The sequence below is a fragment of the Ptychodera flava genome, chromosome 19, assembly GCF_041260155.1.
Source record: "Ptychodera flava strain L36383 chromosome 19, AS_Pfla_20210202, whole genome shotgun sequence".
Classification (NCBI taxonomy): Eukaryota; Metazoa; Hemichordata; class Enteropneusta; family Ptychoderidae; genus Ptychodera; species Ptychodera flava.
In genome coordinates, this window is record NC_091946.1 from 25,141,527 (window position 1) to 25,159,036 (window position 17,510).

The 17,510-nt window shown below is 38.7% G+C and overlaps 1 protein-coding gene across 1 annotated transcript; it reads left to right on the forward strand.

Annotated features, from left to right (window-relative positions):
* Window positions 1–30: 30 nt before the first annotated feature.
* LOC139119056 (uncharacterized) lies at window positions 31–17,093 on the forward strand. The gene is made up of 5 exons (XM_070682672.1): window positions 31–378; window positions 1,449–1,551; window positions 13,972–14,115; window positions 14,491–14,730; window positions 15,315–17,093. The coding sequence occupies exons 1-5, from the start codon at window positions 376–378 to the stop codon at window positions 15,344–15,346; spliced, it is 522 nt and encodes a 173-aa protein (XP_070538773.1). The 5' UTR covers window positions 31–375; the 3' UTR covers window positions 15,347–17,093.
* The last annotated feature ends 417 nt before the right edge of the window (window positions 17,094–17,510 follow it).

Consider the following 17,510-nt stretch of genomic DNA (forward strand, 5'->3'; position numbering starts at 1 on the left):
ACCATGGAGAATTCTGCCCAAAGGCAGAGGGTCAATGAGGATTGGAAAGGGTCTGAGTAGGAAACAGACTTTGCAAGAGTAATCGATAGCAAAACTGTACGGTCTGCTGACCTTTGAGCTATTAATTCCCATTGATTTGTTTCAATTAATGCAGAGAGTCGGACTGGTGAGGGCGTGCAAAGTCACGACAAAAAGCCAAGAGGTGAAAGGGCGCTGTATTGTCCCTCTATATTTTGGCAAGGCAGTCGCATCACGATGCGGGTCGTCTCATTGTCCCCGTCGTCCTAGTGTCCGTCGTCCTGGGGTTTTTTTGTGAGTGTATCGTCTTTGGAGTGACCGCGGCAGGCAAGGAGAAACACGAGAGATCGGGCCACCATGGTGAGTATATACGGTGTTGAACTCTTGACAACAATAGAATCACAGAGCAAAGCAAATGCCGCTGTCTTGAGTGTCTGCATGTGATTTCGAGAGTTTTATCAGTGGTACTCGAGTATTTTTTCAACGTTTTCAAATGATGGTATGTTAATCGAGTTAACGACCGATATGCATCGACAGAGCGGAACAAATTCGCTGATTACAATTGGACTCGAGTTCAATTACAGTAACAGAGAAGGTGGTCATTAAGACAAATTTACTTTAAACGCTCTGAATTCATTGTATTAACTCGCTACTCCGTGCAGCTGTACACTCAAAAGACCATTTTACTATTACGAAACAACTTTTTAATGGGTGATATATCAAGAAGGCCACTTTAAGAAACCGTCTATGTATACAGGCTGCCATGAAATCACGGAACTTTAATATATGTCTGCTAAAAGCGGACTTCGGCCTACGGGGAACTTACCACATAGAGTGTCTGTTTTGTTTTCGGACACATTTGGACTGTTGTGACATTGTTGCTGAGTCCTGAGACACACAGTATTATTAAAAATCAGTTATCTCTTGCGGGACGCTCACACGGAAGCCGTCTTGGCGATATTACCACACGTATTTGTTCAGTGTGTATCTAATTGGAGGCCTTATTGGTCTCTAAGGACGCGTCCGTCTGCGTTGATAAGAGCCACTGATTGCCGCATGACCTTACCGTACATAATGCGCAGCCATTAGTGTGTATTAGAATAGACTGAATGAACGCAGATCCTTCTGGCTACGCCATCAATGTCTAGAAAGCGCCACATTTTTGCTTTACAATAGAATAAAGTTCAAATAAAAGAGAGAGGGACTTATAATTTCATGCTTGTGTTAGCAGAAAGCTTGACTATTAGTCTCTCTATGACCAGACACGATAGTTTGAGCGTATGCCACCTCTGCCGAGCACAAAACTCCACTGTTGTACGACTATACAAGAAATCGCTGAACTGTAAATTGCACGTTGTATACACTGTAAAACAAGCTATTATGTTCTAATTGTCTCTCTTTTACCCTCGTCTGTTTGTCACTTTCTGAAGTCTCTCACGGGGGTTGGGGATGGTCAACCGACGACGATGTCCGAGCAAGAAGACTGCCAGAAAACTACCCCGCCACGTGAGCTTTCAAAAGAAGAACTAGAGGGTAAGACTTGTTTACTTCTTTCTCAACATGATCATTGGCGGAGAAAATTGCACAGATTGTTAACTTTCAGTCAGAGACGCATAACGGCTATATATGTATAGTCGGCATTGTACTACAGCTTGCTGTACAAAAAGACGTGGTAGACATTCCAGACCATAGGCAGTGAAGTGGAACTGTTTATAGTTACGCATATAGGCAGGCCGCGTGATTTTCTAAAAAAACTATCCTTCCCTATGTTGTTTTTCCTTCAAATTTCAATTTCTCCTGGTACAAGATCGAATCGATAAGTTTGCAGTGAAGCACGCCTGTACTCAGTACTCATGTTGTGAGAAACGCCTCAGATAGCGGTAAGGCAAAATGAAGACACGGGGATTAAGCTGCCCTTGAAGGAGACTTAGAAAGCGAGTGTGCTCTTAGATTGCTTCTTTCATGCTACAGAAAGTGTGTTCATAATCCTACCAGTTGAGTTCATTCACTACACGGCAGGTATGATGTCACGGTTAGCCTGTGGCGCATTTACAGACACATCGCTCTGAAATAGCCTATAACCATAGACCCCGGGGCCAGATCTACCGAGAGAAAGAGACAGTTACCATTCGCAAAAGAGTGTTTGGCGTAACGCCGATGAGCCCGCTTACTCCACACGATACTTGTAACATATCATTTGTCACGGCGTCTACCTGATACGCTTTTTATCGATCAGGGTGATAACGGTCAATCCATCTTCAAGGTCAAGGTGATGAAAACACAATAAGTGTCAAGAGTCTGTTTACAATGGCAAGTACATCCGCCGCTGAATGTCTATACGTTATTTCGACAATAGTGTGCATACACACTCTCATGTTGTACAGCAAATCAAACAATACCTATATGGGCAGAGCAGTATCAACAAACTCCATTGACTCGCTCATGGAAACAGAAGCAAAATCGTATTTAATATTGACACTTTTCTTAGAACTTTCACCAAAAGAAAAATGTAGGCGCGAGAGCCATTTTGTGAAACTCTAATGTATTCAAACAGTGGTATAGCATTTTATAGATTTTACGATAATTTGGCAAGATAATTTCTTTCTTCGCACAGCGTGGGAAAAAAACGCAGACTCGGCGGTTTTCTTACTTAAATTAAATGCAGTATATTGTGTCTTCATGCGTTGGCCAGTAATCAACTCGTCTCTTTATGGATCTGACGTGTACAAGTAATTAGCAGATTTCTTTTAGCTCTTTGTCAGCTGGAATATGTCGTACGCATATGCGCCAAATACAATAAAAATATTCACGCTGATCATAAAGAAAGTAAGTATCACAAGTTTCTAACTATCTAAAGGTTCTTAATTACGATGCTCTCATTCAAGGGTATTCGCTTGGTAAATTCTGAGTACATGTAAAGCTTGATAGTATTACATATGACACAGAATGCAATGCGCGGACGTTTGCACCGGGTTACCATCATGATGTGCAATGAGTGACTCCATTTCTAGAAGATTCTTGAATAGCTTTGCGTTCAAGTTTGTGTGACAAATCATCGACGATAGCGTCTAATGAACGATTCCACTTCTACAATTATGTTATATGTCGATATCTTATTCTGACGGTATTATGCCATAGGCTTGAGAATCTTTATCTCGTCCTTCTCGTGGAAACTCTAACGAGATCGAAGAAAACGCGACATATCAGCATATGAAACTTTATCGCGGAACAGAATGAGGTTGATGAAGATTTACAACACTAAGACAAATCTTGGTGAATTTATTCTCTGTCTGGAGGTTGCATTTAATCGACTATTAAGATCAATAGGTCGACGTGATGATGTCTTACAGCATTTAACGAATTGGATTACGTCACGTCCCTCTTCATTGGGACATTTAAACGATTCTATACCGACCAAAACAATTGAGCCTCGTGGAGAAAATGTCACCATGTTATCACTTTGGACTTTAACAACTTACTCATCTTCCTGTAAGTCTTTTCCCCGAATAATGATGTCAGTTTACAGTCCAGGGCTGTCCATCAATGTAACACAAAAAACACCGATTCTAGGGTCACGCCGTAAAGTTACACCTGAAAGGCCAGTTAACAGAGGGTTTAGAGAGATAAAGACTTGGATTTATTGGGGGTATAATGTTCTTAGACATTTAGTTCAATGACAATGCATACTATTTTTACATCCAAATGATGAATGTTTTGTCCTCTTTTAACAAGCCTTGTTGTTACTTTCAGTTGAACACGTCACAATTTATAAGGAACTACAAAAATGACATTTTTTTTAATTTTAGCGACTCTTGATTAATACTGATAACAATTGCGCAATATAAGGTGACCGTGTAGTCAATGAATTTAAAACATTTAGTATCACTAGTGATCAGTTTACGCGATCGATACTGAATTAAAGCTCATGGCCGTACCATTTTGATAGTAAACATTTCATGACAAGCGAATTCCAGGGTCAGCGTGTCAAGATAATTTGTATAAGGAGCATATGCAAAAGTCAAAACGAATGTTTGAGGTCAAAAACGAATATGCATCTGTTCAAATGGAAAGTTTTTAAACTCAAAACGAATGCGCAACTCTTCAAAAAGAAGTTGTTTAACAACTTAATTTTTACCTCGATTACGCGCCATGCTGTGACGTTTTTCATGTCACAAATACTAACGACAAACTTTGAGTCATTAGCAATAAAAGTTTACGTGGCGGTAATGGTCGCCGCGGTACAATGGAGGCGCTATTGTCAAAATGACTTAAATGGTCGCCTTGGGCAAACCATTATCCGCCTATTCATTTTACTGTCAATATTTTCTTGTCACCTAACGTGTTAAAATGGAACGAGAACGGTAGGTGGGTGACCGCTTCTGAACAATAAGGTTACGCTACCAACTAACAATAGATGAATTGTCGCGACAATCGGAGTCACAGAAGAAGAAATTTAACGTCAGCGCCAAATACTCTGTGGATGTATTTGTTATCACCATGACCACAGTTCCTCAATCACCCTTGACCAACACCGTGTAAAAAACAGTTGTAAAAATCAAACTTATTTGTAGAGATTACGTGACATGTGCCTACTGTTTTGGTTATATTACTTCATGCACTGGGGTCTGTACTGATGTTAAGGTAGAACGCACCTCGGTGACAGATATTCGGACTCTCAAACTTTTTTAATTCTGTTCTGATAAACCGCTTGTGGGGGTTCATTTTAAAGCTCTTTGTGTAAGAAAACTCTTCACTGGCTTAGTTTTTCAAAATTCGAAAATTGTATTTACCTCCATGGAGTTAAGACCGAGATGGCGGCCATTTTGAATTTTAAATATCGTTAAATCTTGAGTTATTTGTTTATCTGGTACAAAATTGGCACGGTAAACCCTAAGTTTTATTATTGATTTTGAAAGAGAATGGTTGAAATATTCCTTAAGGCAAGTTTGAGGAAAAGTTTAAGTCTTCACTTTCGAGGCGCATACTACCTTAATGCGTGTCGCCGTCTCAGTTCCCACTGCTAGATGACCTCCTGTTACACCGATTGTGTAGGCTCTGAGTATCAGTGTTGTCCTTAGAAGCCGGGTGCCGGGTAAATAACCCGGCTGTTTTGCATTTTTTCCCGGCTACTTTTAACGTAATTAGATTATTTTTATAGACCTGTAATTTTGGGATTGCACTGCCAGCTGTTAGACGGCACACGTACGATTAGCAGTTTCGCGATCCCTTTCCCCGCATGGAACTGCACAAACATAAAACAGTTTCTAAATACCAGTTTGTGGCTTTTTGAGCCCGATCTTTTATTTGTTAAATAGTGTGATTGGCTGATGGACGCACCTATGGTGTTGTCTTTGGTACGAGCAGTGTAATTGGTTTGATTAGTGTGAAGGTCATCTTAGGTCATTTTTAACGATGGCGTGAAAAAAGAGAAATGTGGCGTCGACCACTGGCACCTTGCCGATGGAATATTTTTTCCCGAAGAAAGCCCGTTCGAAAGGTATACTTGATTTCAACAATATATTTAGTTTATGTGTGAAAAACTTCAATTTCGCTGAATTTGTGAGAGAAAAGGGCCGAAAAGATGTGATTTTGATCGACGATTCGAAGTTCATGAGACAGTGCAGCTAGTTTTCCGCCGCCGCGCTGGCTGCCAACGTCACTTCGAGCTTCGAGTATGATCTTCTCAACAAATCAAGTTATTCTCAGAGCAATACCGACGCATTGTCTAGATTTAAAAACAACGAGCTAGAACTGATTATTTTAAGAACAAACTGTTTATTTGAAAGGGTATTTTTTTCATTGATTACTTTTACGTACAAGAATCCACGGTCACAGGCATGTGTGTTGCCAACCGGCGCATCATCGGCTTCACAGTGGCGCTGATCTCCTGTTGTTATACGTCGTGCATTCCGGCATGGGTTCAATTTCACTGCACCTCTCTAGCTCTATGTTCTCCATGTTGGGTTGCCGGATAGTGTCTTTCGATGGACCCTCTACATTATTTTTTTTCACGGACTCGTGGAGCAAATTTGAAAGAAAATAGAGTTGTTTCCTTCCGACGCCATGCTGCATATCTGCTTTGAACAAATTTGGGGACAGCGAGACGCGATGATCGCGCACGGTTTGCATTTAGGGAGCGTTCAGTTATTATGGCCGGGGGTGGGCCGGCAAATTCTTCCTGCGCATCAAGCAAAATAAGTGAACCCCCCCTACCCATTGTACCAAAAAATTGATGACCCCCCCCCCCTTTTAAGATGACAAAAATTTCATGACCCCCCCCCCCCCACATTGCTTGAGTAAAGCTGCACAACCATACACCTTGGAGGGATAGAATCAAAAAAATGATTCTCAGATATTTTCAAATGACCCTCCTCACAAACTCACAAAGTGTTAATGTTCAAATTTCCCCTTCTGATTTGCTATAATTTTGAAATTACCCCTTAAAGGGATTAGACAGAAATTACACGTAGATCGCAATATTTTTGCGGAAGCGTGTGCGTAAAAAATTTTGATATTTGGATTTAATTGATGATCAGCTGTTGATAATGTTGATTCACTATACATGATAGTGTATGAGAAAACTTAAATACTATTTTAATACAAAACTATATCTATGCATTTATAGATGTTTGATAATTGACATAAATGTACTTACAACTGGTATGTGGAGAAAAAAATTGACTTTAGAATTTCACCAAAAATGTTCATCCACTATTCATACGAGTCTATGATAAAATTGTGAACATTTTTTTTTTGGAATGAAAAACTTGCTGTACATGAGCATATACAGACGTTGAATAATTTACATAATTGTACTTGATTAGAATATGATGGGTAAAGGTGCATATTATGTGTACAAGAAATCTGATTTTGAAATTTCACTGAACGTGTTCATCCACTATACATGGGAGTCTATGAGGAAACTATAAATAATTTTTTTTCCAATACAAAAATAGGTAAATCTGTGTATTTATGTACTCCCGATTATTAACATCAATGAACTTGATTAGACTATGGTGGTAACAAATGGAGATGTTCGCCAGAAATTGGATTTTGGAATTTCACCGAAATGTAGATTCACTGTACATGGGAGTCTATGAGGAAACTATGAATAATTTTTTTCCTATACAAAAATAGGTAAATCTGTGTAATTATGTACTCCTGATTATTAATATGAATGTATTTGATTAGACTAGGGTGGTAACAAATGGATGTGTTTGCCAAAAATTGGATTTTGGAATTTCACAAAAATGTAGATTCACTGTACATGGGAGTCTATGAGGAAACTATAAACAATTTTTTTCCAAAACAAAAATATGTAAATCTGTGTATTTATGTACTCCTGATTATTAATATGAATGTATTTGATTAGACTAGGGTGGTAACAAATGGATGTGTTTGCCAAAATTGGATTTTGGAATTTCACCGAAATGTAGATTCACTGTACATGGGAGTCTATGAGGAAACTATGAATAATTTTTTCCAATACAAAATAGGTAAATCTGTGTAATTATGTACTCCTGATTAATAATATGAATGTATTTGATTAGATTAGGGTGGTTACAAATGGATATGTGTGCAGGAAATTGGATTTTAGAATTTCACCTAAAAGAATTATTTAACTTTTCATGGTACTAGTAGTCTACAGGTAACTGTTTAAAACTTGCCATATCTCTCATATATAAGTAATAGGAATTGTTCATTGCCCTCAGTGAGCTCCATTGACAATAAGACATGCCTCAGAGTTGCCAAGTCAAGATGTTCATGTGATAGATAATTATATTTTTGTTCAGATTTACAATTAAATGACTTCAGAGAATGAAATCATGCAGCAAATCATTCTGATCTCCCAGAATATTTCTGAACACTGAAACTGCTTTTTGACGTGACGGATGCTTATGAAAATTAAGTGACCCCCCCTCTGAGCTGTTTGAAAAATACATGACCCCCCCTTTGCAGTTTTCAAATTTGAGGTGACCCCCCCCCTGTATTTTGCCGGCCCACCCCCGGCCGTAAAAACTGAACGCTCCCTTAATTTGTTGCAACATTTCTGTTAATCACTCACTTTGTGTCATAAGTTTTAGAAACTATCGCTCGTCATAACAATGAAAAAATGCGTAGAGACTCAATCCAATGCGTAAATATTATTACGTATTGGATCGTCTCTCTACGCATTTTTTCATTGTTATGAGTTTTCTATGTACGCATTTTTTTTTTCGTAAATGCGAACACTGTTACAGTGAATTATCTTACGGATGTTTTTTTAACGAAAGCGAATGTGTTTTTATTAGAATACTGTCGGTATTTTGAATTTTCCATCCTGATTTTGGGAAATGAGCAATGAAATGAGCAGACTGCAGGTGATTTAAGATTAAATGTTAAATCTTCAATGCAAATAAAACCATAAGTGTGTCATAAATAATACAAACAAAACAATTTTTTTTTTGTATGTGAGCCACGTCTAAGACACACAACAAAAGTACTGTTTCAGTCTCAGCTAAATGTCACTTCAGATGCCACCAGAGAACACCATTTCCACTCCAAAATTTCATTTTTCGCCTTGCGAGAGGGGGGACACCCCCCTCTCGCGCTCTTCCCCCCTCGTTCGCAACGCTCCCTCGCAGTCAACCCGTCTACTTTCTTTAATTACCCGGCTACTTTTAAATATAAGGACAACACTGGAGTATTACAATTATTATTTCATAGGCGGGGAAATTTCATGATGTCCTTTGCTAAGTTGCCAACTTTAAAACCCACAGAGGGCTTAGGGGGTATAATAATGTGCCTAGTGGAAACTTACAAGCGAAAGCATTGGTAAAGATGGAGATTGCAGTTAGAGGGGATGCTAGGGTCCTCGTCAAGTGATGAGACGAAATAATGGCGGGAGACGGATTTCTTTGTCGTAGCAAGATATCAAATGTATACAGTTTTTACTTTCTCTTCCAATTTTTAGTTTTGTTGAGAATTCGAAAAGTAGACTAGCATATTTACATTTGGATCACATCTCCTCACGATTTCTCAACTGAAATCCGAAGCTGGATACACCTCAGGCTGATGCCAAAAATAACGGCAATTCAATATTAGACAAACGGAAAATCACTTGCGACATGGCCTAGCGTTGATACAAATACCAATCCAATACAAATCGTGCACACACAGAGGAACGATGATCAACATTTTACATTTATGAGATACATCAAGCCCGTGACGTCATCTTACCGGCCATATGCATTATGGATGCCAGTTCCACGGTTTGACCTTTGGCGTCATTATTAACTTTGCGTAACAGATATCGCCCTGTATTAATGCCTTCTATGAATATTTCGAAACAGATGCTGTTAAGCCTACAGAGTGGAAACAAGGTTACTGCAAAGATCTAATATTCAAAAGCTGGAAAGCGATAAATGAATCGCTTGATATAGTCTGGAACTTTGAAGCCTACTTAATTTCAGATCACGGTTCCCCTTTTCTTTGGCAGGGAGGGAAGGCAGCTTACGGTCGGCTCGACTTGTACGCTACGTCCAATAACACCTAGTGAGGGCACGAGAAACCTGAGCATAGCGCCCCTTAAGAATTTTCACAACTTCTCGGGGATGCCTAGTTTGTCATGATTTAGGGGTACGACGTATAGAAAGAATGCTATTTATTAAATAAATGTGTTTTTATTTATGGTCTATTTAAAATATAGCAAGTACATAACATATATCGCAGTGGCTTAAGTTGGCTCCCCCGGCTTGTAAGTATTTTGTGTGATAGGTCCCACCTGCCATTGTATTAACAGCTTCTACTGCTCGTAACGATGCGTCTAAAATAAGGCGTACTTACTTGCTTTTAACATAATATACTATGCTTATATGTATACTTACTATAACAAACATACCGATGTTTCTTCAAGTTGTTTCTCGAATTCTTAGTGTATTGTCTTAAGCAGGGCGAGCAAGAGTCTTGACTGTATCTGGGCTTTTTCGTTGTTTTATTTAATATTTATGAAGGACAAGATAGCCATATAAAAATGATAGGTTGGCGCCAAGTTACATTTCCTTGATGAGAGGGCGCCCCAGAGAGATTGAGTCACCTTCCAATCGTTAGTGCTTTCGTCAGTAACAGTTAGGCCTTGCAATACCGGAAAGGATTATTTCCACCTCTTTAAACCAACCTTGAAAAATATCTTATAGTCGCGCCAGCGGCTTACTGACTACGCATGCGCTTATTCATAATATACTATGCGAGTAACCGGAAGTGTACCCTTCTTTCGCGGGCGCCGCCATGTTGTTGTTTTTTTAGTACTCGTAAATAAACAAATACGAAACAAATTACTATTGTATAACATGCCTTTTATAAAATATACCTCTTTTATTAGCGAGTAAATGTTATTATGCACCTTGTCGCTGATACAAAATATCGTTAATATAGATAAAGGGAGAAAACTGTCGTGCATATGAACGGGGCATACGCAAAGAATGCTGGGATTGAATTATAGAAGAGCGCCCCCTGTGTCAATAATTTGATTCAAAAATTGCCAGTTTTTACGGAACGCTATAGTTTTCAGCTTGCAAGTGGAAGGTGGGCAGTGCGGTTACCATTGCAATGATAATGATTGCATAATACGTCCCTTGTTTATCGCAATAGGCTGTTATCATTGTAAAAATTGCCAATTTTTGTCCAAAAGTTTTACACGCTACAGAAAATCTATACCTGCCTTGCTGCAGGGTTTGACGTCGTGTACGTACGTGAACTGCTTTCATCAGAGGGAAACTGGGCATACCTGTAGTTGTCATATAAACGTTTATGAAGTAACAATTACAGTTTATCATGAATCAATACAAATAACATTGCCAATCTTTAATAACCCCTGGCGCGACACCAAGGGCTGAGCCCTATATAATATTAAACTGCTAGTTTAACCTTATAACAATAAATAAAATTGTACGGAAAGATTTGATCACTGGCATGAATTCTACTGAATTTGAATTATTGTATTGGGCTAAAGTATTATTGTATGAAGCACATCATAACAGGCAATGTGGATTCGTCAAAACGTTAGATACGATTATCATTTTCATTAAGTTTGAACCTTGAAATGCCTTTTGAGCCTGGTGTAAGCACTGTTTATGTACAATTTAAGTACGATTTACAACTGTTTATGAAGTACATAATATGCCATTTGCATTTAAATAATCTGAATTACAACGTATTTATAAACCATCGTACGAGCCATGGAGTATCAAACATGTTCGATATTGAACAATGTCGAGGAGTCGCACATTGGACCCATCTACTTATGCTGATAACATACTAAAATGCAATTATTTGTCAGTCTTCAATTTGTTTAAGTAGAACGCACCTCGGGGACAGAAATTCGGGCCTTCAAATTTTATCAATTTTCTTCTGACCTACCACTTGTGGGGGCTCATTTTGAAGCTCTTGGCGAAAGAAAAGTTTTCACCGTCTTAGTTTTTTGAAAATCGAAAATTTTATTTTTTCCCATAGAGTTTACACAGGGATGGCGGCCATTTTGAATTTCAAATATCGAGAAATCGCAAGATATTTGTCTCTCTAGTACCAAAGTTTGCACGGTGACCCCTGATTTTTATTCTTGCTTTGGTAAGAGAATGGTTCAAAGTTTCACTGAGGAAAATATGAGCAAAAGTTTAAGTCTTTCACTTTCGAGGTGCATATTACCTTAAGTGATTTCGCTGGCTATATCTGTATGCAAAGCAGGTAACATCTGTTCGTAGTGACATTGGGTCAACACGCATCAGCTTGACAAAATATCGCGTCGTTTAGGGGAGATTGAAAAAAAACCCACTTTATTGAATGGAAAGTTTCTGTATAGGAAACATTTATTGCATTCTTCCGAAGTGCAATTGTTTTTATTTCTTGAGTACTAGTGTATTAGTATTGATTTATTTTATTTATTTTGTGATCCATTTTAGCATATGAGCCTCTCGTGTCGTCACTTGTTAATAATCAAGAAAAAACGAAATGAATTAGATCGGGGAGAGGCAACACGTGTGCATTATGCCAAACCAAATCTTGTTCGCTCTCAGGTATTCTGCCCGCCATCACTCCTCAGGCTCTGAACTCGGAACCGACACCTGTTTGATTCGCTCAACCTGTTCTAAAAGGGGACATGGAATAATTTTTATTCCATTCTGAAGCGACACGGCGTGTCACAAGTGTGTGTGATTACCCAAATCAGACATCAAATTGATCACTGTGGTGTCATATGGTCAATAAATAGAGACTACAATGGCCAACCACCCGAAGTTTCAGGAACGTCAAGGGATAGTTCAATCTGGTCCCCTACCCCGTTGCTACCGCTGGCTGCGCTGCTATTTGCGTGAGCAGCGCAGCCAGCGGTAGAAATGGGACAGAGAAACAGACTAGAGACGGTTTAATTTCTCGTTGAAAAACATGTTAGCGTCATGACTCCGGAGAAAAGTTTGGCTGCTTTGGATCGGTCGATTTCGTCATAATTGCGCATGCTCCAATTTGCCAGACTAATCTGTGAATCTGTACAACAGGTTTATAGCTCTTATCACTGACAATCACGAGGAACCGCTATGATTACATCTCACACAACGTGCTTCGGATTGTCAGGTCTCTCCCTATCAACTTCTAATGATTTATATTCAAGATCAAATCTCGAACGCTTTGCAAGAACGGGAAATGCATATATTGAAGGATTGATTAAAGTGTTTTCAATCGTATGACTTGCAAATGTATTGCTGTCACAGTTAGTAAAGATGTGGTTAATGGGTCATCCAAAAAAAACTAAAGATTCTGAAGAAATTTCACACTACAACTAATCAGTTTTAAAAGAAAGAAAGAAAGCCGCGTGCTGTTTCAGGTTGATAGGTTACTGTATTAGTTATGCACGTGATCTATGACGTATGTGTACAGCAAATGAAGGCTTCGCCCGCCAATTTAGAAACGCGTCAAAAAGTCTCCGAATTTCCGAAAGAAACTTGGGTCAGGTAATTGCCAGACATCAAACTGAAGGAAAAAGGAGAGCTAAGTCAGATTCGGTTTACTGAAAGCAAATACACACAGTATGGGTGGAGTGTGTTCACACCAAATGACTTCTATACAGTAAGAAGAAATCTCATTGAATTCTTCAAAGAGTCAACTACTTAGGTTTCTCATATAGACGCTGTGATATAAGAATACTAATGCAAGATCGTGTTAATGTTTTCAAACTAAGGTCAATCTGTTATCGTCAGCCGATGAAAGCAAGACCACGCCAAGTGCACCTCATAGTTCTCCTCGTGCTGTGATCTCTGTCTTTCAATGAATATGTCTAAAATATGGGCTTCCGATTTGCCTAACATATTATAGCTGAAGTCATGAATTAAAGATAAATAATAATATTTTCAAGAAGTTATGTTTGTATATTTTATCTAGTAAACGTTCTTTTCCCATATATAAACACGATTGGAATTAATTTGGGATAATTGGCTGGTGAAGTAATGTCGGTTTAATGTAAGCTCATCTGCTTTCCATTTTAAATTATATACACTTGTTTTTTATGAGTAATTTGTAATATTGCAACATATAGCTATACCACACCAAACACTTTTGAGAAATTTGAACATTCAATATGAAGATCCAATTCTCCCAAAATTAGTCCCAATTATGTTCATATTAATTCTAACCGCGAAATCTACACAAATCTACGTGTACCACATTAAAACCAACTACTAAGCAATTAGAAATACTAAAGAGAGTAATTTTTATGAAGGACGCCCGTAACAAAAACTCTTAAAAATCATATAAACTTGACATAATTTATTTTGTTCACGGCTCTATATATTAGTTCAAGACTGTACAACGTACATGGCAGAGGTCAAGGGGTGTTATACAACTTACTAACCTTGTCGAATTGCAACGCTAACTAATTAATTTGCTAATCATTGGCTGTTCATCCCCCTTCTATTTGCTCTTTTTCAGACATATCAGTTGCGTTTAAGTTGTTCGATGCTGACAATTCTGGTACAATCAGCGTGGACGAACTGGGTCAAGTAATGAGAGCTCTCGGACAGAACCCTACAGAGTCCGATTTGAAGAAGATGCTTGCATCTGTGGATATCAACAGTAAGTTTTTACAGGATCACCTAAGTTTTATCGGTCTTTAAAAAGCGTTTCAAACACACGTTTTAATAGACAGAGTATATATGGTAAACACGTACATGTACAAAACCAAGTTATTGGGGCAAGTTAGGTTTCTTGTTGCCATATATTGATTCCGAAACGACTGTCTGTTTGCTCTCTTTGAAATATCGCAAGACAAAAGCAGCAGTTATTTTATTACCCTTAGTGGCTACTCTGGGGTGGGAATGGGGGTACCCAGTCACCCTTTTCGTAAGGAAATGCAATTAATGCCTGAAAATCATGTGGATCTTGTGTGATCTGCTTTGCGACAGTATAGTAATGTATGTATGAAAAGCAACTACTTGGGATTTTTTGCAGAAAATGGTGTCATTGATTATGAAGAATTTGTGTCACTGATGGCGGAATTTACGGTGGATGACCCGGACGAGGAACTGCGCGAGGCGTTCAAAGTGTTAGACCGCGACGGCGATGGATTCATTCAGACGGCAGAACTGCGTAAGGTGGTCACCGAATTCGGAGAGAAAATGACTGACAAAGAAATCGATGAAATGATGAAGGAAGCTGATCTTAACAAGGACGGCAAAATTGATTACGAAGGTAATGAGTGGATTTGTGTCTTCGATGCGTAGTAGTCTCTCTCTCTCTCTCTCTCTCTCTCTCTCTCTCTCTCTCTCTCTCTCTCTCTCTCTCTCACACACACACACACACACCGTTATCAAATCATGATCTGACGCGTAATTTGCAGATTCTTCAGCTTTGTCAGAAAGAGCAGGACTAAAACCTCCCAAGACTGCTGCCATCACATGATTTTTATGGGCATGCTTGAAAACGAGGGCCAAAGACGATACTCAATAATACACTTGCAGAAGTTGTTGGAGCCATACACGGACAGAACGTCTCGTGAAACACATTGCAATAAGTGTGCAATTTCGACCTGTACTAAATTATGTCAGCTTAAGTCGCCAGATAACGAACCTAGGGCCTAGGGCAGGACAGATTGTTTTCTGTCCATGGCATGGCAGTGGGAAGGCATATAACGTTGATACCATATGCACAGATTTTGTTAAACATATACGATATTATGTTCATTTAATAAAGGTAAAGCTAATATTACATGTAACATTCCATGATATTTTAGGCCCTGTACTTCAAAGATCTTTTTTTCTCAATTTGCCTAACAGAGTTCGTGAAATACATCAACGCAAAACCTTGACGGAAGAGTGGCCATGACAGAGTTGACCGACGAAGACGAAAACAGACGTCCACTTTCGAATAAATATGGACTATTTTTTACAGAAGTTCATGAAATGCTGCTCTTGTGGGGGGGGGGGGTGCGTGATCACTGGTATGGTCATGAAGAGTCGTAGCCACAACTTTTAAGGGAGTCGTGCAAGTGATGTGCTGACTTCTGTCTGAATACACAATTCCTTAGTCTGCTCTCACCATGGAAATAAAGAAACCACTCGCCAATAGAGAAAAAGGCAGCCATATTTATTATCACCCGGTTTAGTCGATCGTTTTTTTATTAAAATCTCTTAAGAAACATGTAAGCAAATATACACTGATTTATCAGGGGGACAAAATTATTTTTAAATGGCATGAAAGCATCACGTTGACATTTTTCTTCTGAAGTCAGTTTCAAATGCTTTAAATCAATTATAGAAATCGGTTTCCATGCATTGCCTGTACAAAAGTGAGCTGCACATTTGGTCGAGGTTTTGTCATTATGATGACACTTACAGAAGAATAAAATTATCTAGTAGACAGTGGATCAAGAATGGTTTAAAACCAATTTATTGCACCATTTCAACCAGTATAGGTCGGGTAACGAGTCTTGATCTATTGCGAATATTGCTTCTCTATACCAACAGTTTCAATTTGTAATTATTTTGCTGTAATTAATCACTGACCCAGCAATGGACCATGGACGACACGAAGCGTAGGAGCAATTTATGATACGGTGCATGATTCTGCTGTTATTCTAAGTGAACCTTTAATTTATGAGCACGTGTCAGACTGTCCCTGAGGGCGCACCTGATGATGAATATGAGGTGCACGTGCGTACAGTTCGTACACAAAGTTCGATTGTATACTATCCAAATTCGAACAGACTGTACTGCTTTGCCATGACTCTTTGGCTGTAACTCATACACTGTGATGTAAATTTTAGGATATTGCTTCAAATATTTTAAGTCAACTGTATATAGCAGCGTCAATTAGAAAATGTGTTTGAACGCACATGTAGAATGCTGGACTCATTCGAATTCTTCGTTACGAAAACGATGAAGTTTTCTGAGTATAGGGGTTGCCCTTCCATGATAAAGCCTATTGACTCCCTAGGATTATTGTGATTTACAAAACTGTCAGAGCGCACCCAGTTTTCTTTGGCCTTGCCCTTTTAAACGAGTAGGATTTTGCCTTAGCTTGCCACACGATTATTTCAAGATGCTTCATTTAGTCATTCACTGTCGGTAGTAATTCACCAAATTTTCAAATTTTGACCCAACTGCGTGGGATTAATTAGGGGCGCCCTCTGTGTTGAGTATTTTTCCCGCCTTTACTGATGTCACATGTGTCAGCCATCTTGTTTACAGCAGTCTACTTTTAGTGTGCTGCTTAAATCTTCAAATTATTACTCTAAGTCATAACAATAACGAAATCAAATAGGAAACGCACTTTCTCATTTCCGTTCAATTCATTTCTTGCTTTTTTTTTCAATATCTGTACCAAATTTTGAATAACTTTATCGTTGATTCTGAACAAAAGCCTTTATTAGTATGGTTCCTCATGGCGTTGTAAATGTTGTTTATAAATAAAATGGCAAGGTTTTATCCACTGTACAAATAAATTCACCTGCCACCAAATAATGAATAAATGTTAATATCGACTTGATGTAAAGTATTGGTTATTTTTTTATTTTTGTAGAAGACAATGAAAATAAATTCTACTAATCCTGTTAATGTTTTTCTGGCTTGTCTTGTGTATATAAGATCATATCAATAATCTTTCATATCTCTCTAGAATGTCAAAGGCAGCGAAAATCTCGTCTCATTGCGTAAACTATTTATCAAGCTTTTATGCATTTTTTTCTGAAGTTTACTTTCAAATTGTTGCTCCGATTTCGTCTTAAAACAGCCAAGGGACCCGCACTGGATGTGTCTGGGAACTGCAAGATTGTTCAATTTGCTGACAACTGAGAATTCCTGAATATGGACAAGTATGGTGGACAAGTATGGCGCTCTGAGCATGATATGGTAGCACGCTCTGAACAAGGTACCTTGGGGTTTTCCACAAGGAATGATGACGTGTTACAGAGATTCACAAGCTATCCGAATACGGAATACGGTACACTGTGTAATAAATGCCAGTAAAAAGTG

Coding starts and splice junctions, on each gene's coding strand:
- LOC139119056 (XM_070682672.1), top strand. Junction 1,552..13,971: donor TTCAAAAGAAGAACTAGAGG/GTAAGACTTGTT, acceptor GCTCTTTTTCAG/ACATATCAGTTGCGTTTAAG. Junction 14,116..14,490: donor TGCATCTGTGGATATCAACA/GTAAGTTTTTAC, acceptor GATTTTTTGCAG/AAAATGGTGTCATTGATTAT.